The sequence below is a fragment of the Ranitomeya variabilis genome, chromosome 1 (genome assembly GCF_051348905.1).
Source record: "Ranitomeya variabilis isolate aRanVar5 chromosome 1, aRanVar5.hap1, whole genome shotgun sequence".
In the NCBI taxonomy this organism is placed as follows: domain Eukaryota; kingdom Metazoa; phylum Chordata; class Amphibia; order Anura; family Dendrobatidae; genus Ranitomeya; species Ranitomeya variabilis.
The window spans coordinates 543,000,962-543,027,664 of record NC_135232.1 but is presented as its reverse complement, the minus strand read 5'-3'; the positions used below and the strand labels follow the sequence as shown (position 1 = coordinate 543,027,664).

The following is a 26,703-nucleotide window of genomic DNA, read 5'->3' as shown; positions in this document are numbered from 1 at the left end:
CATGAGAGCTTCTGCTCATCATAGCTATCTAAGTCTTTCAAAATCTTCTCCAAAAGGAGTTGGAAGTTTAAAGAATATAGTTTAGTATGAGCTGCTGAGACAACTACCCCCACGTAGTTTAATGCAGTTTCCTGCCATTTAAAGTGAAAACTTTCTTTAAGATGTTGAACTTCATCTCTAGATAGTTATATTAAGGGCATCCACTTTAGAATTCACTTTAAAATTACTTAGATGACCAAATTTCTCAAATTCTTTGACAATGGAGGGGAAGTATCAGGATCCTGTCAGCACCGGCGAACTGCGACGGCTGAGCAGGGTGACTCACAGACACTGCGGGAGAGCCCGGGGTCAGATGCCGTGGGGAAAGCTCAGGCAGACGGGACCTGAGCAGCGTGATGAGAGGAGACGCTGAGGATAGCAGGAAGCAGAAGGACCGGCGATCATGTGACAACAGGGGGCGGGGCTTAGCGTCTTTCTGCTGGAGAGGAGTGCAGGATGCTACAGGGACCCTGGAGTAGAGAAGAGGGGAACTAGGGTCAAACAAACGGGGGTCATACATGGAGAGAACGGTGCAGTACAGGAGGGGCGAGCAGAGAATAGTCAGAACGTAGGCAAGGAGTCATACACGGAGATAGCAGCACAGTATAGTAGGGACAGGCAGGACACTTATCAGGGACAGAACCAGATCAGAACCACACAAGCATAAAGTAGCACAGGCACAACAGGGTCACACACACTCGGGCAAGGGTCAAAGTATAAGCGATGAGGAATGACTCCACAATGAGGCTATAAGAAGCCTCCCAGAGTGAGGACGTCCCGATTAACTTCTGAACTACTTAATCCCACAAACTTAAGCAGATCATGACAGGAAGGAAATGCGAGGCTATGATATAAACATGAGGAGGTCATCTGCATAAAAGGCTGATTTACATTGACCTACCCCAACTGGAATACCATGAATGCTGGGGTTCTTTCTAATGGCTATTGCCAGATATTTCATTATCAATACATACGAGAGGGGACAGACCCAATTGATGCAAGGAAGCCGATATAACGCTCCAGCTGACCCGGTCGAAGGCCTTGTCTGCGTCAACCGAAAGCAAACAACGTTAGCGATCTGGACCTTGACATGCAACAACTTTTAAACCCTGGCCAGAGCACTTTCCAGTGATGGAAAAGGTCTGGGACTTGGACATCTTTCTGTGGGGATATGAAAAAGCCTGCGGTCAGGACCAGCTGCCTGAGGACCAATGGGCCCAATATTTAACTCCAGGGCTCAGAGGAAAAGCTCTGAAGGCGTTTGCTTCTCTCCTTCAAGACCAAGATGGAGATTGAGGCCATCAAGCAGGCCCTGATTGTTTTTTTTTTTTTTTTTAACTACCAGCTGACTCCTGAGGTTTACCGTAAAAAGTCCCGGAACTTCCAACATGGACCACAAGACAGCTACAGCGATGTGGTGCAGGGACTCATAACCCACTTTGATCAGTGGGTCCAAGGACAGTCAGTGACCACCTTTGAGCAATTAAAGGACCTGATGGTGAAATACCAATTCCTACATCTTTGTCCGGCAGAAGTGTGACAGTTTGTGTTGGAGCTGGAGCAGAACAGAGGCGGAGGGGGTAAGCCATCATCCACCATCCCTGCTCCAGCCAGTCGACCCTCTGGAGGCCCTGTCCCCTTTGCCAACTCCAGGCCAACAGCTGATCCATGCAAGTGTTATGTCTGCAGTCGCACTGGACACCTCAGCGCTACATGTCTAGAGGCAGAAGAGCCCCCTTCCAGGACCTAATGCCACAGTTCTTTGTGGGTGGGGCAGTTGGGAGAGCCTGTGATAATTTGCAGAGAGTCACCATGGGGGCACTGTCACTGTAGGCCTCAGGGACATCGGGGCCGAACGAACCCTCATCCGACCCGAAATGGTATCCCCTGAAGAGATTATCCCAGGGAAAACCATGACTGTTGCCAGGACTGGGAGCGTCCGTTGTTCCTTGCTGATGGCCCGGATTTTTATAGATGGAGGTGCTGACTTGGGGAGAATGTTTGCTTATTATGTCCCAGACTCCCCTCCCCGATCTGTTACCGATGGTGATGTGAATGTGCATGCTTTACCTGATAATGATGTATCTGAAGGTACAGGAGCACTCAGCCATGTCCTGCTGCGGAGTGATAATGCTGAGGACCCTCTAACAGGAGTGTCACGAGGTCCTTCTCCGGTATCACACTATCAACATAGCTAGAGTATAGTAAACAATTCCAAGACCTTTATTTAGGCAAAAATACGAAAGGTCCATATACAATCCACCACACAGAATAAAATAGTCCAGAATCCGAAGGCAGTCCAGTAAGAGGATAAAAGTCCAACAGTCCAGCAGACAAGAGGATCACATAGTCCATATACTCTTCTTTCTCTCTGAGGTGCTGTGAACACATCATCGTTCCACACAGGACTGACTGTGTCTCACGTCCCTGATATTTACAAGTCCCTCTCCTCATTCACAGGTTAGGGGGGTGGGTAGCAGGGGCTCATTGTCTCAACAAGCTAGTTCAATATGTCATTAGCATATTAGCAAACAACATTATTCACTGACCCTGTGGAGAGATAAAAGTACAGTACTGTGGGGGGAATATCAGATGGCAAATAACAACTCATCCTACAAGAGAACACCATGATAATCAGTAAAATATAAATATACACAAAATGATACCCACATAGCATATCACATCATCACAAGGAGCAAGCATCAGTGCTAAGGGGAATGGGGAGAGGCACGGGAACCATGAAGCGGATGATGCTGTGCCACGGAACAGTGTCACAAAGGAAGGTGACCTGGCGGATGGTAGTTGCCCCATAAATAGCACTGCTCCTGAAGTAATGGGGAAGTAGTACCCATAGCCAAGCAGGTTGATGGGACTATGGTATTCCCCGGGGAGACTGCCTATATAGCCGCTGTCACCTGCAGTCAGAGTGCCCAGAATGCAAGTAATGCCTTCTGGGCCCTTCTCAGCTAGAGGAATGACTGAGCCAGGGATGGACCCAGAGCAGGTCCCAGAGGGTCCCCATGAGGACGGGACCATAACATCACTTCTGGCTGCCTCCAGCCAGGAGTTCCAGGCTGCTCAACACTCAGATGCTATCCTGGAGACATTGAGAAACCTCGCCGAGAAGCCCACCTCTGAGACTAATAAGGAGAGGGTATTCTGGAAACAAGAGAGGGTTGTATTGGGAGACTTCCCTGTGGTTGAGGGAGAGACAGCTGGTCGTACCCTACCAATTTAGGGGTGGGTTGTTATGAATTGCCCATGAGATTCCACTCGCTGGACACTTGGGAGTCAGCAAAACTAAGGCCCGGCTGTCTCAACACTTCTATTGGCCCAAAATGGGGACAGATGTAACCAACTACTGCCACTCCTGTATTACATGTCAAGGAGTGGGAAAGTCAGGGCCTGCTCCCAAAGCTCCCCTGATGCCTTTGCCAGTGATAGAGGAACCTTTCCAGAGGATTGCTGTGGACATTGTGGGCCCACTGGCCATACCCAGCAGCTCTGGAAAGCATTTCATCCTTATTGGGGTAGACTATGCTACCCGGTATCCGGAGGCAGTGGCTCTGTCCTCAACTAGGGCGGATAAGGTGGCGGATGCCCTGTTGGCCATCTTTGCCAGAGTAAGATTTCCCAGGGAGATGCTTTACTGACCATGGGACTCCATTAATGTCTCGCCTAATGGAGGCTCTCTGTAAGAAAATGCAGGTGCGGCATCTGGTATTAAGTGCATATCATCCTCAAACCGATGGGTTTGTGTGAGCGTCTGGAAGCGGTACCTCCCACACCTGCTATTTGCTTACCGAGAAGTTCCCCAGGCCTCGATGGCGTTCTCCCCCTTCGAGCTCCTGTATGGCAGGTGAGTTCAGGGACTCCTTGGGTTTTAAAGAAACCCTGGGAAGAAGAGCCAAGTCCTCCAGGAGTGTCCATGGTGGAGTATGTCATGCACTTCCGTGACAAGATGCAGACCATGACGCAGTTGGTGCATGACAACATGGTGCAGGCCCAGGTGGAAAGGAGGCATTGGTACGACCAGAACACCCAAGAGCGGACCTACCAGGTGGGTCAGAAGGTGTGGGTGCTCGACCCTGTACCAAAGGACAAACTTCAGGCGGCCTTGGAAGGCCCGTATGTCATACACCAACAGCTCAACCCGGTCACCTACGTGGTCACTCTTGAAAGGTCTTCCACGTCAAGATGAAGGCTCATCAGGAATATGGAACCTGTTTCCTATCGGTCTGCAACCTGCCCGAGGATGGGGAGGAAAACCCCCTCCTGGACTTGCTGGCCCAAATGAATGCCAGCGGGTCCATAGAGGATGTGGAGGGAAACACCTTGCTATCCATATGCCAGTGGTCGCAGCTGCAAGAAATGCTGGAATCTTTCCAGGCCGTGTTTATCAACATGCCTGGGAGGACTGAGATAGCGGTCCATGAAGTGTACACGGGGAATCATGCCCCAATACGGCGGACATCCTCTTGGATGAGGTGCGGAACGTGATGCACCAGGAGATCGATGAGATGCTCCAGTTGGGGTAAGTAAACGGTCTAAGAGCGCATGGGCCTCACCTGTAGTCCTGGTGCCAAAGGAGGATCGGACCACCCAATTCTGTGTGGATTACAGGGGCTCAACGCATAATAGCCTCCAATGCGCACCCAATGCCATGCATCGCAGAACTGTTTTAAGTGGTTAGCTAGGGCACGCTACCTATCAATTGCCATCTTCAGTTCCACCTGGGAGGATCACCTCGAGCATCTGCAGCATGGTGCTCGGGCACATTCACCAAGCAGGCTTGACCATCAAGCCAGGAAAGTGCCAGATGGGCATGAGCGAGGTCCACTACCTGGGGCACCGGGTAGCTGGAGGGGGTATTCTGAGGCCAGAGCCTGGGAAAGTGGACGCTATTGCATCCTGTCCCACCCCCAGGACCAAAAAGCAGGTGATGTCATTCTTGGGCACTGCAGGGTACTATAGGTGCTTTGTATAAAACTATAGTAGCCTTGCGAAGCCCTTGACGGACCTCAACAAGAAAAACTACCCCATACAGTCGATTGGACAAATGGCTGTGAGGTGGGCTTTGAAGACGGCCCTGAGCAGCTCTCCTGTGCTAAGGGCAGACATCTGCAGTCAGCTGTTCTTAGTACAGACCGTTGCCAGCGAGTTTTGCCTCGGTGCAGTGCTCAGCCAGGTCGACTCGGGTAACCAAGAGCATCCTGTGTTGTACCTAAGCTGGAAGCTCCTGCCGAGGGAAGTGGCCTATTCCACCATAGAGGAGTGCCTGGACATGGTTTGAGCCCTACTTGTACGGGTGCACCTTCACCATTGTGACTGACCACAGCCCCCTGAATTGTCCGGTACCAACGGACGGTTGCTATTCTGGAGCCTTACCCTCCAGCAGCACGACTTAACCGTTCAACACAAAAAGGGCAGCGAGCATGGCAATGCAGACGGGTTATCCCGGTGGGGCGTGTCCGCAGAGGTGCGCATGGTGGAGTACCTAGAGGTCGTGACTCCGTAGCGCACTCCAAAAGGGGTAAGTGTCAGGAAAATATGAATCATTTTCCATTGTACGGGTTACACAAACAAAGCTAACTTACTGCCCTTCCCTCCCCTTTTTGTTTCTGTAAGGACCCAAAATCCTGCCTGCAACTACAATTTCCCTCAAGCCCCCTCTGTGAAATTCTACTCCCTCCCCCCTCCCTTGGGAATGCGAGTTTGCAAGTGTATTGCTATGGTGAGCTCTAGCAAGAGTGAAGGTTTTCCAGCCAGAGGTTTTTTTTGTTCATATCCCAAAATTCTCAGTCAAATTTATTAACTCCCAGTAATCCTAGAAACGTCAAAATTGGATTTCCAGGATCTGTATACGTAGGGCTATGCATGGCGGCGTTCTGTGGATGTTATGGCCATCAGAAACCTGTGAAATTAATTTCTGCCCCCCAACAGTAACACGCAGACATGCCGTGTTTGGTCTCAAAAGAATGGTAAATTATAACCCCCGGAAGAAGGCAATATTGCCGAAACGCACATTGGGGTGGGTGGCTCCACGGCTTTACAGGTAACCCCCTTGGCTTTATTTGTACTTTACACCAGACTTCAGGTCTTGTACTTGTTTCCTTTTGATGGTTTTTAGCCCCTGTGTATTCTATGCAATGTGGTTTCACATGTGGTTTCTATATTATTGCACAAAGATACACATTATAGCACAATGCATTTGCATTTTATGACCGGTTTGTCTTATTCACTTGGCCTGTGTTTTTTTTTTTTGCAACTTGCTAACCTGTTTTTACCATCGTGGTTTCATCTTTCAGCTTACCATTGTCTTTTCCCTGTTTAATTTTCAATACTCATGATTAGAATTTGTTGTTTAAGATTTTTATTATTTTTTTGGTTCATTTTGGGCTTCTTTCTTGGTATGATTTTCAAAAGAATGGTAAATTTGCAGGGGAAACTATAAGAGTCTCTGTTTGTGGGCAAAGCTTAAGACAGAAATGTACATTTTTGGAGGTGTTCACAGCCAGAGAGACTGCCAAAGAACACCATGCTGTGCTTCTGAACCATTTCTTTGGGACCTTTATCGACACGTCATACCTGTGACTGAGCTATAGTAAGTTCCTATGTTAATTTCTTTTCTGTTGTACATATTGTATTTTGTCTCTTTTTGTAATGTCTCTTGTAATTTTGGACATACTGCCGATATTTTCTGGAGTAAACATATAGATTTACTAGCTTCATTCTTTTTGCTCTATGACCGAACCGACACGTACTGCGGGCAAATTCCCGCTACCTGGGGTTGGGTTCTGACCAGATATAGGCTCTGGTAACAGACTTTGCTTATATTAAATGAGGAACTGGTGTTCGCTTAGAGTTCTGTTGTTATTTGGAATCCTGGCAGTGACAGATCGGAGGTTTATGTGTGCATTCCCGGCCTGGGACTGGTGATATGCACACACCGCCCTTACTGCACAGTGCCCCGATAGCCAGTACGTGACAGGGCAACCTGTCTGGTGACTACTTATCCTAGGTGCAGTTCCCTGACTGACCTGAGGGCAAGGGGGCGCCAGAGAGCTGCAAGTTTCTAACTGAACTAAAACAAAACTGGTCTCCCTGACACTAAGCATGAGAACATGTATAGAAACTCTCCTAGGGAAATTGTCCTCTAATTTCTTGTGATATATATCTACTTGCATTGTCCAATGTCCGTGTCTCCGGCCAGGTAGGAGAGCGGCATGTATAAATGTACACAAAGCAGAATCCAATAATCTGAAATACATAAATTTTTTATACTATTTTTTTAATAATCTGTAACACGTTCCCAATGAAAAATAAAAAAAAAATACCTAAAAAGAGTACAGGATATTTAAAAAAATGTTTAATCCCTTAATGACATCGGGCGTAATCGTACGCCGATGTCTGTGTACCTCCCTTTTGATGTGGGCTCCGGCAGTGAGCCCACATCTTTCCCGGGACATGTCAGCTGTTTTGAACAGACGACATGTGCCCGCAATAGCCACGGGTGGAATCGCGATCCACCCAACGGCTATTAACTAGTTAAATGCTACTGTCAAACTCTGACAACGGCATTTAAATGGTGCTTCTGGAAATAAGCCCACCGGTGACCTGCATCACGTGATTGCGGGTCATCGGTGTGTCGGCATGACAACCCAGGTCTCCTGGAGACCTCTATGGTTGCCAGTCCCGGATTGCTGTAAGCGCCACTCAGTGGTCGGCATTCATAGCAAGTCAGCAATTCAACTACATACAGTCATGGCCAAAAGTATTCACACCCCTGCAATTCTGTCAGATAATACTCAGTTTCTTCCTGAAAATGATTGCAAACACAAATTCTTTGGTATTATAATCTTCATTTAATTTGTCTTAAATGAAAAAACACAAAAGAGAATGAAGCAAAAAGCAAAACATTGATCATTTCACACAAAACTCCAAAAATGGGCCAGACAAAAGTATTGGCACCCTCAGCCTAATACTTGGTTGCACAACCTTTAGCCAAAATAACTGCGACCAACCGCTTCCGGTAACCATCAATGAGTTTCTTACAATGCTCTGCTGGAATTTTAGACCATTCTTCTTTGGCAAACTCCTCCAGGTCCCTGATATTTGAAGGGTGCCTTCTCCAAACTGCCATTTTTAGATCTCTCCACAGGTATTCTATGGGATTCAGGTCTGGACTCATTGCTGGTCAGCTTAGAAGTCTCCAGTGCTTTCAAACCATTTTCAAGTGCTTTTTGAAGTGTGTTTTGGGTCATTGTCCTGCTGGAAGACCCATGACCTCTGAGTGAGACCCAGCTTTCTCACACTTGGCCCTACATTATGCTGCAAAATTTGTTGGTAGTCTTCAGACTTCATAATGCCATGCACATGGTCAAGCAGTCCAGTGCTAGAGGCAGCAAAGCAACCCCAAAACATCAGGGAACCTCCGCCATGTTTGACTGTAGGGACCGTGTTCTTTTCTTTGAATGCCTCTTTTTTTCTCCTGTAAACTCTATGTTGATGCCTTTGCCCAAAAAGCTCTACTTTTGTCTCATCTGACCAGAGAACATTCTTCCAAAATGTTTTAGGCTTTTTCAGGTAAGTTTTGGCAAACTCCAGCCTGGCTTTTTTTTGTCTCGGGGTAAGAAGTGGGGTCTTCCTGGATCTTCTACCATACAGTCCCTTTTCATTCAGACGCCGACAGATAGTATGGGTTGACACTGTTGTACCCTCGGAGTGCAGGGCAGCTTGAACTTGTTTGGATGTTAGTCGAGGTTCTTTATCCAACATCCGCACAATCTTGCGTTGAAATCTCTTGTCAATTTTTCTTTTCCGTCCACATCTAGGGAGGTTAGCCACAGTGCCATGGGCTTTAAACTTCTTGATGACACTGCGCACAGTAGACACAGGAACATTCAGGTCTTTGGAGATGGACTGGTAGCCTTGAGATTGCTCATGCTTCCTCACAATTTGGTTTCTCAAGTCCTCAGACAGTTCTTTGGTCTTCTTTCTTTTCTCCATGCTCAATGTGGTACACACAAGGACACAGGACAGAGGTTGAGTCAACTTTAATCCATGTCAACTGGCTGCAAGTGTGATTTAGTTATTGCCAACACCTGTTAGATGCCACAGGTAAGTTACAGGTGCTGTTAATTACACAAACTAGAGAAGCATCACATGATTTTTCGAACAGTGCCAATACTTTTGTCCACCCCCTTTTTTAAGTTTGGTGTGGAATTTAATCCAATTTGGCTTTAGGACAATTCTTTTTGTGTTTTTTCACTTAAGACAAATTAAATGAAGATAATACCAAAGAATTTGTGTTTGAAATCATTTTCAGGAAGAAACTGAGTATTATCTGACAGAATTGCAGGGGTGTGAATACTTTTGGCCATGACTGTAGAGGCGATGTGACCATCACATCTATGTAGCAGAGCCGATCGGGCTATGGCAGCTTATAGTCTATGGAGACTATTGAAGCATGTCAAAAGAAAAAACAAACAAAAAAAAAACAGTTTTTAAAAATATAAAAAAATATAAAAGTTAATATCACCACCCCTTTTGCCCCATTCAAAATAAAACAATAAAAACTAAATCAAACCTACCCATATTTGGTATCGCTGCGTTCAGAATCGCCCGATCTATCAATAAAAATAAAGGATTAACCTGATTGCTAAACAGCGTAGCGGGAAAAAAAGTAAAACGCCAAAATTACGTTTTTTTTGGTCTCCACGACATGGCATTAAAATTGAATAATGGGCGATCATAGCTGCCCCAAAATAGTATCATTAAAAACAACAGCTCGGCGTGCAAAAAGAAGCCCTCACCTAACCCGAGATCACGAAAAATGGAGATTCTACGAGTATCGGAAAATGGTGCATTTTGTTTTTTTTAACAAAGTTTGGAATTTTTTTTCACCACTTGGATCAAAAAGAACCTAGACATATTTGGTGTCTATGAACTTTGAATGACCTGGAGAATCATAATGGCAGTTTTAGCCTTTAGTGAACCAAGTAAAAAAGCCAAACAAAAAAACAAGTGTGGGATTTCCCTTTGTTTGCAATTTCACGGCACTTGGAAATTTTTTTCATGTTTTCTAGTACACGATATGGTGTAAAACCAATAGAATCTTTCAAAACTACTACTCGTCCCGCAAAAAACAAGCCCTCATATGGCCATATTGACGGAAAAATAAAAAAGTTATGGCTCTGGGAATAAGGGGATCGAAAAACGAAAACGCAAGGGTGATGGGGTTAATAGGATAGAGTAGAGCAGGGCGCGGGCAAAAGTCTACGATGTTGTGGTGGCGTATTAAAAATCTTTTGGCTGAAACAAAAGCTGCAGCTATGTATTTGATCATGGTGTGTACGTACACAGTCAGGTGGTAGCAGTAAAAATGCTGTGGAGCCTGGAACCTGTCGTGGATCCAGTGGCGAAATCATTAAAAATGCTCTGCTAAAACATAATGAACCATCTGTAATCAAGCATCCTGAGAGATTGCCCAAAACTAGTCCACATGATGACATGGTGATGGGAATAGACTGTGTTCAGTTTATGACAAACTTGACCTAGCGTCCATGTCCTCTGTAGCTGACTCACGGTCAGACATTGTCCAAGATGATACCGGGCCGCCGACAAGACCAGTGCTGCAGGCTGCCACTTCTGTTTTCAAGAGACTCCACCAGCAGCCGCAGGAATCTGTAACAGACCCTAAGCAGGAGCGTGCATTTCAGATGCCAGCACACACACAATGTAAGAGGTCCTTCTAAGAACAGACCGTCTAGCGATCAGCCCAGTGACTCCCGGCAGGTTCCCCTAGCAATACCTGGAACCACAGTGCTCCATCCTTTTACTTCCAAAGCCAACTATACAGGTCAGGCATATAAGAGGAGGAACAAGGTGCAGTTCAAGCACAGAAGTGCTAAGGAGGAGCTCGCAAACAGGAGGTTTGTGGTCAGAGAGCTCCTGTGCCACCAGGTGGGGCTGACGTAGTTAATCTACCACACAAAACAGGGCTGTGGTGTCCACTGTAAGCTTATGCCTAATCTGGACAGATTCTGGGCCAATTTCCCCGAGTTCAGGGATGCTGACTGATAAAATGAATTAAGATTTGTATCTCTTTATGTAAGCACCATCTTCTGTAATGAAGGGGTTACTCTGAAGGACCCTGGTGTGGCTCCAACCTCCGGAGACATTGTGACCTCCTCTCTGAGAAGCATTGATGACGATGGAGGTACTTGTGACAATTCTGGTCATCTTTTCTGTTTTCTCTGTCCCCAGCACACCCAGAACAAGGAGGCGGCCAACAAGTTGATTCAGTCCTTGGATCTGGACGAGGACGGGAAGATCAGTTTTGACGAGTACTGGACATTGATAGGAGAGATTGCCCTGAAGCTGAGCCAACAGATGGCGATGCAGTACCAGGAGCGACACTGATCACCCGTCCTGTCATTCCCCTTCATCTTCAGACTTGGAGCCATGTATTTCTGGATTGCACTGTCTGTGTATTATTCCACTGATACGTCAGAAAGTCATTTTGTGTTATCTGAGTCAAGGAACAATTGTGTCATGTTTGTTCACTACACATATGATGAGCCTCCCTGCAGATGATGGGAGTAATCCCCATGCTGGACTGTGTGTTGTGTATCGCTGGTGTGCGGGGATGATCCTGCATTTACTATAGCCGATTATGAACAAGAATCGTCACTTGCTGTAATTTTCTGTAATGTTTGGTAATGGGTGTGACCTGCGAGCCTCAGGACAGTGCCTCCTAGTGGCCATAGAGTAATAACAGGTGGCATATGGCAAGAGAAAGCCATATGTTTACAAAATCTTATAGTTCTGATGTCACTATAAAGTTGTTGCTGTGCACTGGTGTGATGCTGATGTTTTATACCACGATGAGGGACAGAGGCTCGGGGGGTGAACATCGGAGTAGGCCACTAATCAGGTAACTATATTTATAACTATGGTGGTGCACTCTATTGGTGTAGGGGACCTCCGCAGATGGCCGTGCTGTTACTGAAAATAATCTGTATACTAAGACCGATATTACCACCATACGGTGACCATATAGTGGTAGATACCAGTCCTGGAGAACACAAAATAGTGAATTACAGCTGACATACTGTCTGATGGAGTCATTCACTTTTCATGTCTTTCTTATCTGGCCCAGACCACTATGACCACTTCTCCAGCCAGGACTCGTCTGAAGAGATTACAGCACAGTTATAGATGGTGACTTACAGAGGATGTTCTTTCTGATGGAATCGTTCACTTTTCCTGTCTTTTCCATCTAGTCCAGACCACCATGACAACTTCTCCTGCCCGAACTCGTCTGTAGAGATCACAACACAGACACATCTGACTTCTCACATTGCCAGCCCCGTCCCCATCTGTCTGAGCTTGGTGAGCAACATTAGCTGTGTTGCCAGCTCACCTTTTGCGGCTCATTGTAATAGGAACATGGACGTTCGTCCTGGGTTCCAGCTCCAGTAGTGATCCTTAATTGAAAAACTCTTACAATACATATTACATATTCCATGGATAAATCCTGGAGCAGATGGATTAATAATAATAATCTTTATTTTTATATAGCGCGAACATATTCCGCAGCGCTTTACAGTTTGCACACATTATCATCGCTGTCCCCGATAGGGCTCACAATCTAAATTCCCTATCAGTATGTCTTTGGAATGTGGGAGGAAACCGGAGTGCCCGGAGGAAACCCACGCAAACACGGAGAGAACATACAAACTCTTTGCAGATGTTGTCCTGGGTGGGATTAGAACCCAGGACTCCAGCGCTGCAAGGCTGCTGTGCTAACCACTGCGCCACCGTGCTGCCCATGGAATAGAGAATAACACACAAACTGCTGCAACGCGTTTCAGATGCACCTTTGTGAAGGCTATTCTGCACTGGCGTGAAGGATCCTGAGAAGTTTACAAGGAACTAAGTACAGGTGAGTATTGGTCACATGGCAGGAGAAACGGCCTCCCTGTAGTAAAGCATGTATATATAGAGAAAGGGGTGCTTTCATGTATTAATAATGAAGCCTGATCTCTGCATATTCGGACCATCCAGAAAAGGAAAACCTAGGTTCTACATCTCCAAGGCTTGTGTAGAGTGTCGGCGTCTTCTGTCCTCACCTCCTTTATGGGATCACCGGACTGTCCCAGAGCGGAGGCCTGTCTGTGGTGGAGAGTAATAACAAGATTGTGCATGTCATACCTTGTGATTGGTATTGGTGGTGCTACTATGTCCACTATGTCGGGAATGCGTTCTGAGGGGTGAATGTTGCGTGAAGTGCATCCCACATTACATAGTAACATACTGTAGTTATTAAGGTAAGAAGGAAGACTTTAAGTCCATCTAGTTCAACCCATAGCCTAACCTAACATGCCCTAACATGTTGATCCAGAGGAAGGCAAAAACACCCCATGTGGCAAAGAGTAAGCTCCACATTGGGGAAAAAAATTCCTTCCCGACTCCACATACAGCAATCAGACTAGTTCCCTGGATCAACGCCCTATCAAGGAATCTAGAATATATAACCTGTAACATTATACTTTTCAAGAAAGGCATCCAGTCCCCTCTTAAATTTAAGTAATGAATCACTCATTACAACATCATACAGCAGAGAGTTCCATAGTCTCACTGCTCTTACAGTAAAGAATCCATGTCTGTGATTATGCTTAAACCTTCTTTCCTCCAGACGTAGAGGATGCCCCCTTGTCCCTGTCTCAGGTCTATGATTAAAAAGATCATCAGAAAGGTCTTTGTACTGTCCCCTCATATATTTATACATTAAAATAAGATCACCCCTTAGCCTTCGTTTTTCCAAACTAAATAGCCCCAAGTGTAATAACCTATCTTGGTATTGCAGACCCCCCAGTCCTCTAATAACCTTGGTCGCTCTTCTCTGCACCGGCTCTAGTTCATCTATGTCTTTCTTATACACCGGAGACCAGAACTGTGCACAGTATTCAAAGTGTGGTCGAACTAGTGACTTGTATAGAGGTAAAATTATATTCTCCTCATGAGCATCTATGCCTCTTTTAATGTATCCCATTATTTTATTTGCCTTTGTAGCGGCTGCCTGACACTGGCCACTAAACATGAGTTTGTCATCCACCCATACACCCAGGTCTTTTTCATTGACGGTTTTGCCCAGAGTTTTAGAATTAAGCACATAGTTTTACATCTTATTACTTCAACCCAGGTGCATGACCTTACATTTATCCGCATTAAAGCTCATTTGCCATTTATCAGCCCAAACTTCTAGTTTACATAAATCATCCTGTAATATAAAATTGTCCTCCTCTGTATTGATTACCCTGCAGAGTTTAGTGTCATCTGCAAATATTAAAATTCTGCTCTGTATGCCCCCTACGGTCTGGCCTGTTGGTTAATATTAGGTCTAGCAGTGCCCCCCTTCTTGTTGGGTCCTGAACCAGTTGTGAAAGGTACCGTAATTGTCTCTCATAGTTGTCAAAAACCTTATCACCCTGAGCACTCTATAACATGGAGGACATCCTGAGTGTCACAATTCATATCATGATTCCATGTATTGTCATGATATGTAAAGGTCCTGCCGCCATGATTTCCACATGTATAAATCGCTCTGTATGATAACTTGGTTTATGTTCATTTGCAGGTGATACAATATTGCCAATAGTGGAATCCTCATCCCAAATCTGTCCATGTTTCAAAATCGTGGATTTCATCCAACTAAATCGGAGACGATGTATGGATAAAACAGGTTTGGTTTATTATCCATATTCTGATGTCTTTTCTCCATCACATGTTCCCTGTTTTTGCTTTGAACAGTGTTGGGTGCTCTATTTTAAGTCCACATATAGGGTAGCCCCTTTTTATAAGTCTGGAATGTGATTCCCTAGTTTCTATCCTGCTCGGATAGATTTAATAGTGTGTTGAGGATGATTACTGTGCGCGTGTATCATGGATTTTATATATGTTGCTGTGGAGATGGTTTGTAATATTTGCTTTGAATGAGATGGATGTAAATTTTAGATTGTATTCATTATTATTGATGTATTTGACAAATTCAGGTATGGCAGATACACTTCTTTGCGATCAATTTCTTTTGTTTTGTTACAACAGGATATATAGAAAAATCACCAGTCTAAAAAAATTGCAGCCCCAGACTTGTGATAGATAGTTCTTAGGCTGGTTTCACACTTGCGTTTTGATCTGCAGCGTTTTTACCGAAAAAAACGCATGCATTTTTTTTCCCTTTGTTTAACATTAAAAACGCATGCGTTTTTTTCGTACGCGTTTTGCCGCGTTTTGCGTCGCATGTGTTTTTTTGCTGCATGCGTTCTTTTGCAGAAATGCAACATGTAGTAATTTTCAGAGGCGTTTTTTTGCCTCAAAATAACGCATGCGTTCATTTGCGTTTGATTTGCGTCAAAAAATACATTGATGTCTATGGAAACGCATGCGTTTTTGCGTACATGCGTTTGCTTGCGTTTTAAACGCATGCGTTTTTATAGAAAAAAACAAGAATACACCCTGAAAAGCCACCCCCACCATCAGGGTGATACAGGGATCCTAACCCTACCCCTAAACCTAACCCTAGGGTTCCAAACCCTAACCTTAACCCTAACCCTAACAATATGACAGTGAATACTCTCCGAGTTTATATTTTTAGTACTCTATAGCAATACCATATATCTTGGGGTGTCCACATTGAACAAAGCTTTTTATTAGAAGAATGCCCTGGTCTCCAGGTCAACATAATAGCCAATCCCTATGGATCCCTAGGATCCCTTGGGTTAGGGGTAGGGGTAGGGTTAGGGTTTGGATCCCTAGGGTTATGGTTAGGGGTAGGGTTAGGGTTTGGATCCCTAGGGTTATGGTTAGGGTTATGGTTTGGATCCCTAGGGTTATGGTTAGGGGTAGGGTTAGGGTTTGGATCCCTTTATCACCTTGATGGTGGGGGGTGGCTTATCAGTGACCTGGTGACCAGGACATTCTTCTAATAAAAAGCTACCCCTAACCCTAACTCTAACCCTAGGGATCCTAACCCTAACCCTAGCTAATTCTATCAATAGTGGGTTTTCTAGTTGATTTTGATGATTGGCAGCTGTCACACACTTCTCAGCATGCGTTTCAAAAACGCAAACGCAGGAAAAAACGCATGTAAATGTAGGAAAAAACGCATGTAAACGCATCAAAACGCCGCGTTTTTTTTCTGCATGCAGAAACACATGCGTCTAAAAAACGCAGCGTTTGCACGCGTTTAGGCTACGTTCACATTAGCGGCGGGCGCCGCAGCGGCGCCGCATGCGTCATGCGCCCCTATATTTAACATGGGGGCGCATGGTCATGCGTCGCACTTGCGTTTTGCGCCGCATGCGTCACTGCGGCGCCCGCGTCCGGGCACAGAGGACGCAGCAAGTTGCATTTTTGCTGCGTCCAAAATCAATTAAAAAAAGGACGCATGCGGCGCAAAACGCAGCGTTGTGCATGCGTTTTGCTGCGTTTTTGTATGCGTTGTGCGCTGCGGCGCCGACGCTGCGGCGCACAATGCAAATGTGAACGTAGCCTTACATGCGTTTTTTCACCACCTGCGTTTTTTTTTACAAACGCTGCAGATCAAAACGCAAGTGTGAAACCAGCCTTATACACAATTTACTCATGGTTACATTATACTTGGAGACTTCTATGTAGTAAAGGATTCTTTACAGTTAGAGTACCAAGAATAAGAAATGCCCAACCCCAAGAGGAAGTAATAGCAGAAATTATGTCAGCATTTATTTTAACTCCTTAATGTCCAATGACTGATATAGCCAACATTAAACGCCTCCCCCCTTTTTGGTGTGCGCTCCTGGGATGAACCCGCACTTTTTCTGGCTCATGACAGCTGATCTGATCAGCTGTCATGTTCCCCTAACAGCCGCGGGTGGAATTGGGATCAACCCACTGCTGTTAAAATGTTAAATGCCGCTGTCAATCTCTGACAGCGACATTTAACATGCATGCACATGAAGCGCATCATTAACCCTGCCCATCGGTTCCCGTGTCACATGACTGCGGGTTGCTGATGGGTTGGCATAACAACCTGGGGTCTGCAGGAGACCGGTGAGGTTGTCATTGCCAGATGGCTATGAGCACTGCCCAGCGGTCTCTGCTCATAGCAAGTGAGCATTTCTGCTACATAGAGCAGGGCTGCAGCCCTGCTATGGCTACGTTCGCATTTGCGTTGTTGGGCGCAGCGTCGTCGATGCATACCGACGCATGCGTCATGCGCCCCTATCTTTAACATGGGGGGCGCATGGACATGCGCCGGTATGGGTTGTACTGCGTTTTACCATGCATGCATCATATAAACGCACAAGACAGGGCGCAGGGGATGCTACTTGTAGCGTTTTCCCTGCGCCGAAAGTCCCTATCTGTAGGATCTTATGACAACGCATGCGTCGCAAAACACTGCGTTGTGTACATGCGTTGTTGGTTGCGTCGCATTGCCAACGCTGCGCCCAACAATGCAAATGTGAACGTAGCCTATGTGAAGCAGAGGCAATCAGATGATCGCAGCTTCTAGTCTCCCATGGAGAACCCAACAGAGAGAGAACCGAATGAAGGTCAGAGGAAAAAGTATAAATAAATAAAGGAGAGGTGAAACAGGATTTTATGTATTAAAACCCCTTTATTATAAATACATGGTAAAGTGGTGGCACAGAAAACAAGGGGAGCCTGAACATATAAACAGCATAAAAGAGGATTACTCAAAGTTATACAGTAAATAGAGATGGTAAAAAACAAGGAATTAGATAAGTTAAAATAAAGAGAAAAATATGTACCAAAAACCAGACCGGGCAAAAAGTATATATACAGATAATATTATTATGGAAGCATCCAATCAGTGTACAAATGGAGGACACAAAACAAAGTATCCAGCGAACAATTAATAAAGTGTTAGAATTAGTGATGAGCGAACGTGCTTGCCACTACTCATTACTCGCCCGAGTATCGCTGTACTCGGTGAGCAGCGAGCATTTCCGGGATTATTCGGCGGTAACTGCAGTATCCACCCAGCAGTTTTGGCGGACTTCAGAGAACCAATCACGGTGCAGGGATTGTCTGCCAGGCCATGAAACGCCGCAGCCATCTTTGTTATGGTCGTGCAGTGATTGGCTGGGCCGTACAGCATCATCCCGAGTATAAGAGACAGGGGCGGACTATCAGAGGGTCAATATGGGCGGTAGCCCAGGGCCCAGTGGTGTGGGGGGGCCCTGGGCTACCGCACAGATTGACCCTCTGATAATCCGCCCGAGTGTGACTGTGAATGCCCGCCGGCATTTATGTGCCCCCGGACCCGGTGGGCAGAGAGAGGGGGCCCGCATTGGGCCCCTTCTCATCTGCTCACCGGGCCCCTTCCGGCGCTGCGGCGGTTTCCTATTGACGTGCGGGCGCGCGCCCGCACGTCAATAGTTAACAACAGCCGCCAGCCAATTGGAGGCTGGCAGCTGACGTCATTGTCAGTCGCCGACGAGTGTGCACTGCTGGAGGGAGCTCGCCGCCTGGAGCGCTGGTCAGGTGAGGAGACTCTGTTTGTTTTTTTTTGTTTTGTTTTGTTGGACACGGTGGAGGACACACTGGAGGACACACTGGGGCAATGCTGGAGACACTGGGGCAGATTGCTGGAGACACTGGGGCAGATTGCTGGAGACACTGGGGCAGATTGCTGGAGACACTGGGGCAATGCAGGAGGACACACTGGGGCAGATTGCTGGAGACACTGGGGCAGATTGCTGGAGACACTGGGGCAGATTGCTGGAGACACTGGGGCAGATTGCTGGAGACACTGGGGCAATGCAGGAGGACACACTGGGGCAGATTGCTGGAGACACTGGGGCAGATTGCTGGAGACACTGGGGCAATGCTGGAGACACTGGGGCAATGCTGGAGACACTGGGGCAGATTGCTGGACACACTGGGGCAATGCTGGAGGACACATTGGGGCAGATTGCTGGAGACACTGGGGCAATGCTGGAGACACGGGCAGATTGCTGGACACACTGGGGCAATGCTGGAGACACTGGGGCAATGCTGGAGACACTGGGGCAATGCTGGACACACTGTGGGCAATGCTGGACAATTGGACATACTGGGGAAGATTGCTGGACACACTGGTGGTAATATGCTGGACACACTGGGGCAATGCTGGACATACTGGGGCAGATTGCTGGACACACTGGTGGTAATATGCTGGACACACTGGGGGCAGGACTGGAGGCATGGGCAGAATGTAGACACGGGGCATGATTGGAGACATGGGGCAGAATGAAAGACATGGGGCAGGATTGGATCATGGGGCAGGATGGAGACAGATGGGGCAGGATGGGGAGATCATATGGTGTAGAATGGATACTCATGAGTGCAGGATGGGAGAACATATGGCTGGAGCCAGGAATGAGACACACGGGGCCAGGGTGGGGAATATTATTACCATAGGGGCTAATTAAGGGATATTATTGCTGCAGTGATGTATTTATTTTATTTTTTGAGTATACTGTTTTAAATGGGGGGGGGGGCGGTCCTGTTACTGTGCAGAGTGACACTATATTGCCTTTTTTCTCTCCATGTGGTGTAATGTAGAAGTTGTGAAAAATTAAGTAATGTGTTCTGGAAGCGGAGCTCGAGATAACTGTGTTATTTCTTGCAGAAACGAGTCCTGGCTGAAAGAAATGATGGCGGTCTGTGCTGGATGAAAGATGAAGGACTTCACCTAGAGATGTCACTGGTGAGTCAGTGTTACCTATACACTGACACTATACACTGTATACTATATACAGAGGTCCTGTGTACAAGGTCACCAGTGATCACTGTATTACCTATACATTATATACAGAGATCCTGTGTATAATGTCACCAGTGATCTCTGTATTACCTCTACACAGACACTGCATACTAAGTACAGATCTCCTGTGAATACTGGCACTTATGGTGATAGTATTGTGTTTTGGTTTTTTTTAAATTACTGATCAGTATTGTAGTATTCAGTCACTATGTGGTGGTAATATGTGGTCTGGAAATGGTATTGTGGTATTTGTCCCTTGAATGTGCTATTTGGTCACCAAGTGGTGGTAATATGTGGTCTTGACATGGTGCGATGGTATTTGTTCCTTGTATGTGATATTATTCGATCACTGTGGTTGTAATTTGTGGTCTGGTCATGGCGCGGTGGTATTTGTTCCTTGTATGTGATATTATTGGTCAAAATATACCTAAATTGTATTGCAGATTTTAACCCCTTAAGCCCCGAGGGTGGTTTGCACGTTAATGACCGGGCCAATTTTTACAATTCTGACCACTGTCCCTTTCTGAGGTTATAACTCTGGAACGCTGTAACGGATCTTGGCGATTCTGACCTTGTTTTCTCGTGAGATATTGTACTTCATGTTAGTGGTAAAATTTATTCGATATAACTTGCGTTTATTTGTGAAAAAAGCGGAAATTTGGCGAAAATTGTGAAAATTTCGCAATTTTCCAACTTTGAATTTTTATGCCCTTAAATCACAGAGATATGTCACGCAAAATACTTAATAAGTAACATTTCCCACATGTCTACTTTACATCAGCACAATTTTGGAACCAAAATTTTTTTTGTTAGGGAGTTATAAGGGTTAAAAGTTGACCAGAAATTTCTCATTTTTACAACACCATTTTTTTTGTAGGGACCACATCTCATTTGAAGTCATTTTGAGGGGTCTATATGATAGAAAATACCCAAGTGTGACACCATTCTAAAAATTGCACCCCTCAAGGTGCTCAAAACCACATTCAAGAAGTTTATTAACCCTTCAGGTGTTTCACAGGAATTTTTGGAATGTTTAAATAAAAATGAACATTTTACTTTTTTTCACACAAAATTTATTTCAGCTCCAATTTGTTTTATTTTACCAAGGGTAACAGGAGAAAATGGACACCAAAGCTTGTTGTACAATTTGTCCTGAGTACGCTGATACCCCATATGTGGGGGTAAACCACTGTTTGGGCGCATGGCAGAGCTCGGAAGGAAAGGAGCGCCATTTGACTTTTCAATGCAAAATTGACTGGAATTGAGATGGGACGCCATGTTGCATTTGAAGAGCCCCTGATGTGCCTAAACATTGAAACCCCCCACAAGTGACACCATTTTGGAAAGTAGACCCCCTAAGGAACTTATCTAGATGTGTGGTGAGCACTTTGACCCACCAAGTGCTTCACAGAAGTTTATAATGCAGAGCCGTAAAAATAAAAAAATAATATTTTTTCACAAAAATGATCTTCTTGCCCCCAATTTTCTATTTTCCCAAGGGTAAGAGAAGAAATTGGACCTCAAAAGTTGTTGTGCAATTTGTCCTGAGTACGCTGATACCCCATATATGGGTGTAAACCATTGTTTGGGCGTATGGCAGAGCTCGGAAGGGAAGGAGCGCCATTTAACTTTTCAATGCAAAATTGACTGGAATTGAGATGGAACGCCATGTTGCATTTGGAGAGCCCCTGATGTGCCTAAACATTGAAACCCCCCACAAGTGACACCATTTTGGAAAGTAGACCCCCTAAGGAACTTATCTAGATGTGTTTTGAGAGCTTTGAACCCCCCCAAGTGTTTCACTACAGTTTATAACGCAGAGCCGTGAAAATACAAATTCTTTTTTTTTCACAAAAATGATTTTTTTAGCCCCCAGTTTTGTATTTTCACAAGGGTAGCATGATAAATTGGACCCCAAAAGTTGTTGTCCAATTTGTCCTGAGTACGCTGATACCCCATATGTGGGGGGGAACCACTGTTCGGGAGCATGGCAGAGCTCGGAAGGGAAGGAGCGCCATTTGGAATGCAGACTTAGATGGATTGGTCTGTAGGTGTCACGTTGCATTTGCAGAGCCCCTGATGTACCCAAACAGTACAAACCCCCCACAAGTGACCCCATATTGGAAACTAGACCTCCCAAGGAACTTATCTAGATGTGTTGGGAGAACTTTGAACCCCTAAGTGTTTCACTACAGCTTACAACGCAGAGCCGTGAAAATAAAAAATCCTTTTTATTCCAACAAAAATGATTTTTAGCCCCCCAAATTATTATTTTCCCAAGGATAACAAGAGAACTTGGACCCCAAAAGTTGTTGTACAATTTGTCCCGAGTACGCTGATACCCCATTTGTTGGGGTAAACCCCTGTTTGGGTGCATGGGAGAGCTCGGAAGTGAAGGAGCACTGTTTTACTTTTTCAATGCAGAATTGGCTGGAATTGAGATCGGACGCCATGTCGCGTTTGGAGAGCCCCTGATGTGCCTGAACAGTGGAAACTCCCCAATTCTTCCTGAAACCCTAAACCAAACACACCCTAACCCTAACCCTAATTCCAACTGTAACCCTAACCACACCCCTAACCCTGACACACCCCTAATTCTAATCCCAACCCTAATCCCAACCGTAAATGTAATCCTAACCCTAACTTTAGCCCCAACCCTAACCCTAACTTTAGCCCCAACCCTATCTCTAACTTTAGCCCCAACCCTAACTTTAGCTCCAATCCTAGCCCCAACCCTAACCGTAACCCTAACCCTAGCCCTAATGGGAAAATGGAAATAAATACATTTTTTTAATTTTATTATTTTCCCTAACTAAGGGGGTGATGAAGGGGGGTTTGATTTACTTTTATAGCGTTTTTTATATCGGATTTTTATGATTGGCAGCTGTCACACACTAAAAGACGCTTTTTATAGCAAAAAAGTTTTTGCGTCTCCACATTTTGAGACCTATAATTTTTCCATATTTTGGTCCACAGAGTCATGTGAGGTTTTGTTTTTTGCGGGACGAGTTGACGTTTTTATTGGTAACATTTTCGGACACGTGACAGTTTTTGATCACTTTTTATTCTGATTTTTGTGAGGCAGAATGACCAAAAACTAGCTATTCATGAATTTCTTTTGGGGGAGGTGTTTATACCGTTCCACGTTTGGTAAAATTGATAAAGCAGTTTTATTCGTCGGGTCAGTACGATTACAGCGATATCTCGTATCATTTTTTTATGTTTTGGCGCTTTTATACGATAAAAGCTATTTTATAGAAAAAATAATTATTTTGGCATTGCTTTATTCTGAGGACTATAACTTTTTATTTTTTTGGTTATGATGCTATATGGCGGCTCGTTTTTTGCGGGACAAGATGACATTTTCAGCGGTACCATGGTTATTTATATCCGTCTTTTTGATCGCGTGTTCCACGCGGTGTTCGGCGGTATGATAACAAAGTGTTGTTTTTTGGTTCGTTTTTTTTTTTTTTTTTTTCTTACGGTGTTCACTGAAGGGGTTAAATAGTGGGACAGTTTTATAGGTTGGGTCGTTACGGACGCGGCGATACTAAATATGTGTACTTTTATAGTTTTTTTTGTGTTTTTTAGATAAAGAAATGTATTTATGGGAATAATATATTTTTTTTCTTCTTTATTTAGGAATTTTTTTTTTTTTTTACACATGTAGAAATTTTTTTTTTTACTTTGTCCCAGGGGAGGACATCACAGATCACCGATCTGACAGTTTGCACAGCACTCTGTCAGATCGGTCATCTGACATACAGCCGTGCAGGCTTACCAGCGCCTGCACGGCACCCGGAAGTACTCCCTGCAGGACCCGGATGCAGCCCCGTGGCCATTTTGGATCCTTGGACTGCAGGGAGGAGACGCTCGGTACAAGGTGAGTACATCGCCTTGTACCGATCGTCTCAGGGAAGCACGCAGGGAGCCCCCTCCTTGTGCGATTCTTCCCTGTACCGCTGGTACACCGCGATTATGTTTGATCGCGGTGTGCCGGGGGCGGTCCGTGACCGCTCCTGGCACATAGTGCCGGATGTCAGCTGCGATAGGCAGCTGACACCCGGCCGCGATCGGCCGCACTCCCCCCGTGAGCGCGGCCGATCGCTATGACGTACTATCCCGTCGGTGGGAATTAAGGCCCACCCCACCTCGACGGGATAGTACGTCATATGGGATTAAGGGGTTAACAAATATTTAATAGGTTACAGTAGAGTAGGGCCCGGCCATTTTTCTGGAATAATCTGGTTCGGGTATAACATGACCCCCGTCACATGACCCCCGTCACATGACTGGGGGGGCCCACAGTGTCTGAACAGCCCGGGGCCCTGGCTACCCTTAATCCACCCCTGATAAGAGACCTGGCGCCGCCCTGCTCGCCGCATTCTGTTCCTGTTTCAGTGAGCGTAGGGAGAGCTGCTGCCGAGATAGGGTCAGAATCGTGGTTTTAGAGTTAGTGTAGACTGCAACTTTTAGGCTGTGTGCACATGTTGCAGATTTTTCGCTATAAAAAATGTGAAAAAAACACATACATTATGCATCCCATCATTTAGAATGCATTCCGCAATTTTTACCGCGAAAAAATGCATCGCGGTAAAAAACGCAGCATGTTCATTCATTTTGCGGATTTTTTACGGATTTCCCACTATATTATTGCATTGGGAACCTCCGGAAAAATCAGCAAAAAAAGCGCACCAGAAACGTGAGAAAAACACACGAAAAAACGCATGCGGATTTCTTGCAGAAAATGTCCGGTTTTGCTCAGGAAGTTTCTGCAAGAAATCCTGAACGTGTGCACATGGCCTTACATCCACAACTCCTCAGAAACCAAAAGTCATAGTTTGTCAGCCATACGTAGCATAGTTGTGTGTGCTACTCTTGTGCCCCCTCTTTTTTTTGTGTGTGTTTTAAATTCATGGAAAAAGGCCTCATATATCTGCGTGCTCCAAGTTCGGTCATTGGAGGCTGGTGTACTTTTTGGCTGTGTGATACTCAAATTCTATACAGCGCTATTTAGCATAAAAAAAATTGAAAGGCCGCAGATTTGCCAGTATGGTATTTCCGTTACAGCTGTCATATATCTCTGTGCTCCAAGTTTGGGCATTGGAGGCCGGTGTACTTATTTTTTGGCTGTGTGATACTCAAATTCTATACAGCGCTATTTGGCATATCTGTGGTCTTTCAATTTTTTTATGCTAGTGTGGTATTTCCGTTACAGCCATCATATATCTCTGTGCTGCAAGTTTTGGCATTGGAGGCTGGTGTACTTATTTTTTGGCTGTGAGATACTGAAATCCTATACAGCGCTATTTCGCATAAATTAACTTAAAAAAAAAAATTAATGCAGTCTGTGAGGTCAGGCTGAGGCGTGCCTGGTGTTTGGGTTTGAAAAATCGTAGATTTGCAGGAAACTGATCACATATTATTTTGCTACTAATAAAGACATTTGTGTTGAGCATTTGAAATAGTGCAGTAGTCCATTTAAAATAGGCAAGGCAAGGGGCAAGTGACGGGGAAGTGGATGTGATGCTGTTGGTGCATCCAGAGGATGAGGCCATGGGCAAGGTGAAAGTGGGCAACAGCAAAGACCCACATCCTCTCGCTCGACCTTCCTGTCCCAGTTTCTAGGGGATCGCAGCACACCACTATTGAAGCCAGAGCAGTGTGAAACGGTTGTTGGTTGGATAGCGGATAATGCTTCCAGTCACTTAGCCACCACCTTGTCTTCCACACAGTCAAGTCTGAGTAGCCGTGAGTGTGGCTAGGATATTCCTCACCCTCATCCTCCTTCCTCCCACCATGCCAAGTGCCCTGAGACAACTGATCCCACACTTGGACACTCTGAAGAGCTGGTCAACCTGAAGTGGGGAAAGATCAGATCGCATGTAGAGCTGCCCAAAGCTTTGGCCAGCCCCGGTCACACGAAGGCGATGGTGGTAAAGTATCACAAGAGGTGGACGATGATGACACAATTGCCAGAAAGTGAGGAGGAGGAGCAGGGTGCGGATGTGGAAGACGAGGTGGTGGATGACATAGTGACTGACCCAACCTGGCAGGAGGACATGCATAGTGAAGACAGCAACACAAATGGGGAAGGAGGCATATCCCCCAACAAGGCAGGAAGAAGAATTGTGGTGGCCACAGACAGAAGGCGTGCATCCATTCCCCGTAACACCAACATGAGTGAAGTTACCATTCCACGTGTGAGATCTTCCAGAGTCTGGCTATTTTTTAAAGACTCTGCCGATAACCCCAAACAGGCCATGCCTGCATCAGCAGGGGTAGCAAAACAACCAGCCTCACCACCACCAGCATGATCAGGCACATGCAAGCAAAGCCCTCGACTTTGTGGGCCGAACCCAAGGCTCCAGGACCACTGCCTGCTGGTCACACCACTGCTTCTTCCACGCTTTTGCTTAGAAGCCAATCCCCAGTACACCATGCATGTGAAGATGCCTCTAGCCTTGCACCTTTTGTGGCCCACAGTCAAGCAGCACCATCAGCAAGCGCGTCCACGTCCTTGTCCCAGCACAGCGTTCAGTTGTCTATAACCCAGTCTTTGGAACGCAAGCAGAAATATCCAGCCAACGCCCCACAGGCCACAGTCCTCAATTCTAATATTTCTCTTCTGCTTGCGCTAGAAATGCTGCCTTTTAGGCTTGTTGAGATGGAAGCTTTCCGCAACCTGATGGCGGTGGCTGTCCCAAGGTACTCGGTCTCCAGTCACCAGCATGTGTCCCAGAACGTTACCCGTGCCCTCAACAATGCTGGGAAAGTCCACCTAACCACGGACACGTGGACAAGTGCTTGTGGGCAGGGACGGTACATCTCAATGATGGCACACTGGG

The 26,703-nt window shown here is 45.8% G+C and overlaps 1 protein-coding gene across 5 annotated transcripts in view; it reads left to right on the top strand.

Annotated features, from left to right (window-relative positions):
• LOC143766844 (protein S100-A16-like) overlaps window positions 1-26,703 on the top strand; it is a 338,554-nt gene that overhangs the window by 255,714 nt on the left and 56,137 nt on the right. For 4 of the 5 annotated variants that reach the window (XM_077254855.1, XM_077254864.1, XM_077254847.1 and 1 more), the window contains one exon: window positions 11,308-11,898. In XM_077254855.1, the coding sequence (XP_077110970.1) occupies window positions 11,308-11,463 (156 nt within the window). In that variant the 3' untranslated portion in view covers window positions 11,464-11,898. Of the gene's footprint in view, window positions 1-11,307; window positions 11,899-14,683; window positions 14,789-26,703 lie in introns of those variants that run through there. The other variant, XR_013213647.1, reaches the window with a different exon arrangement.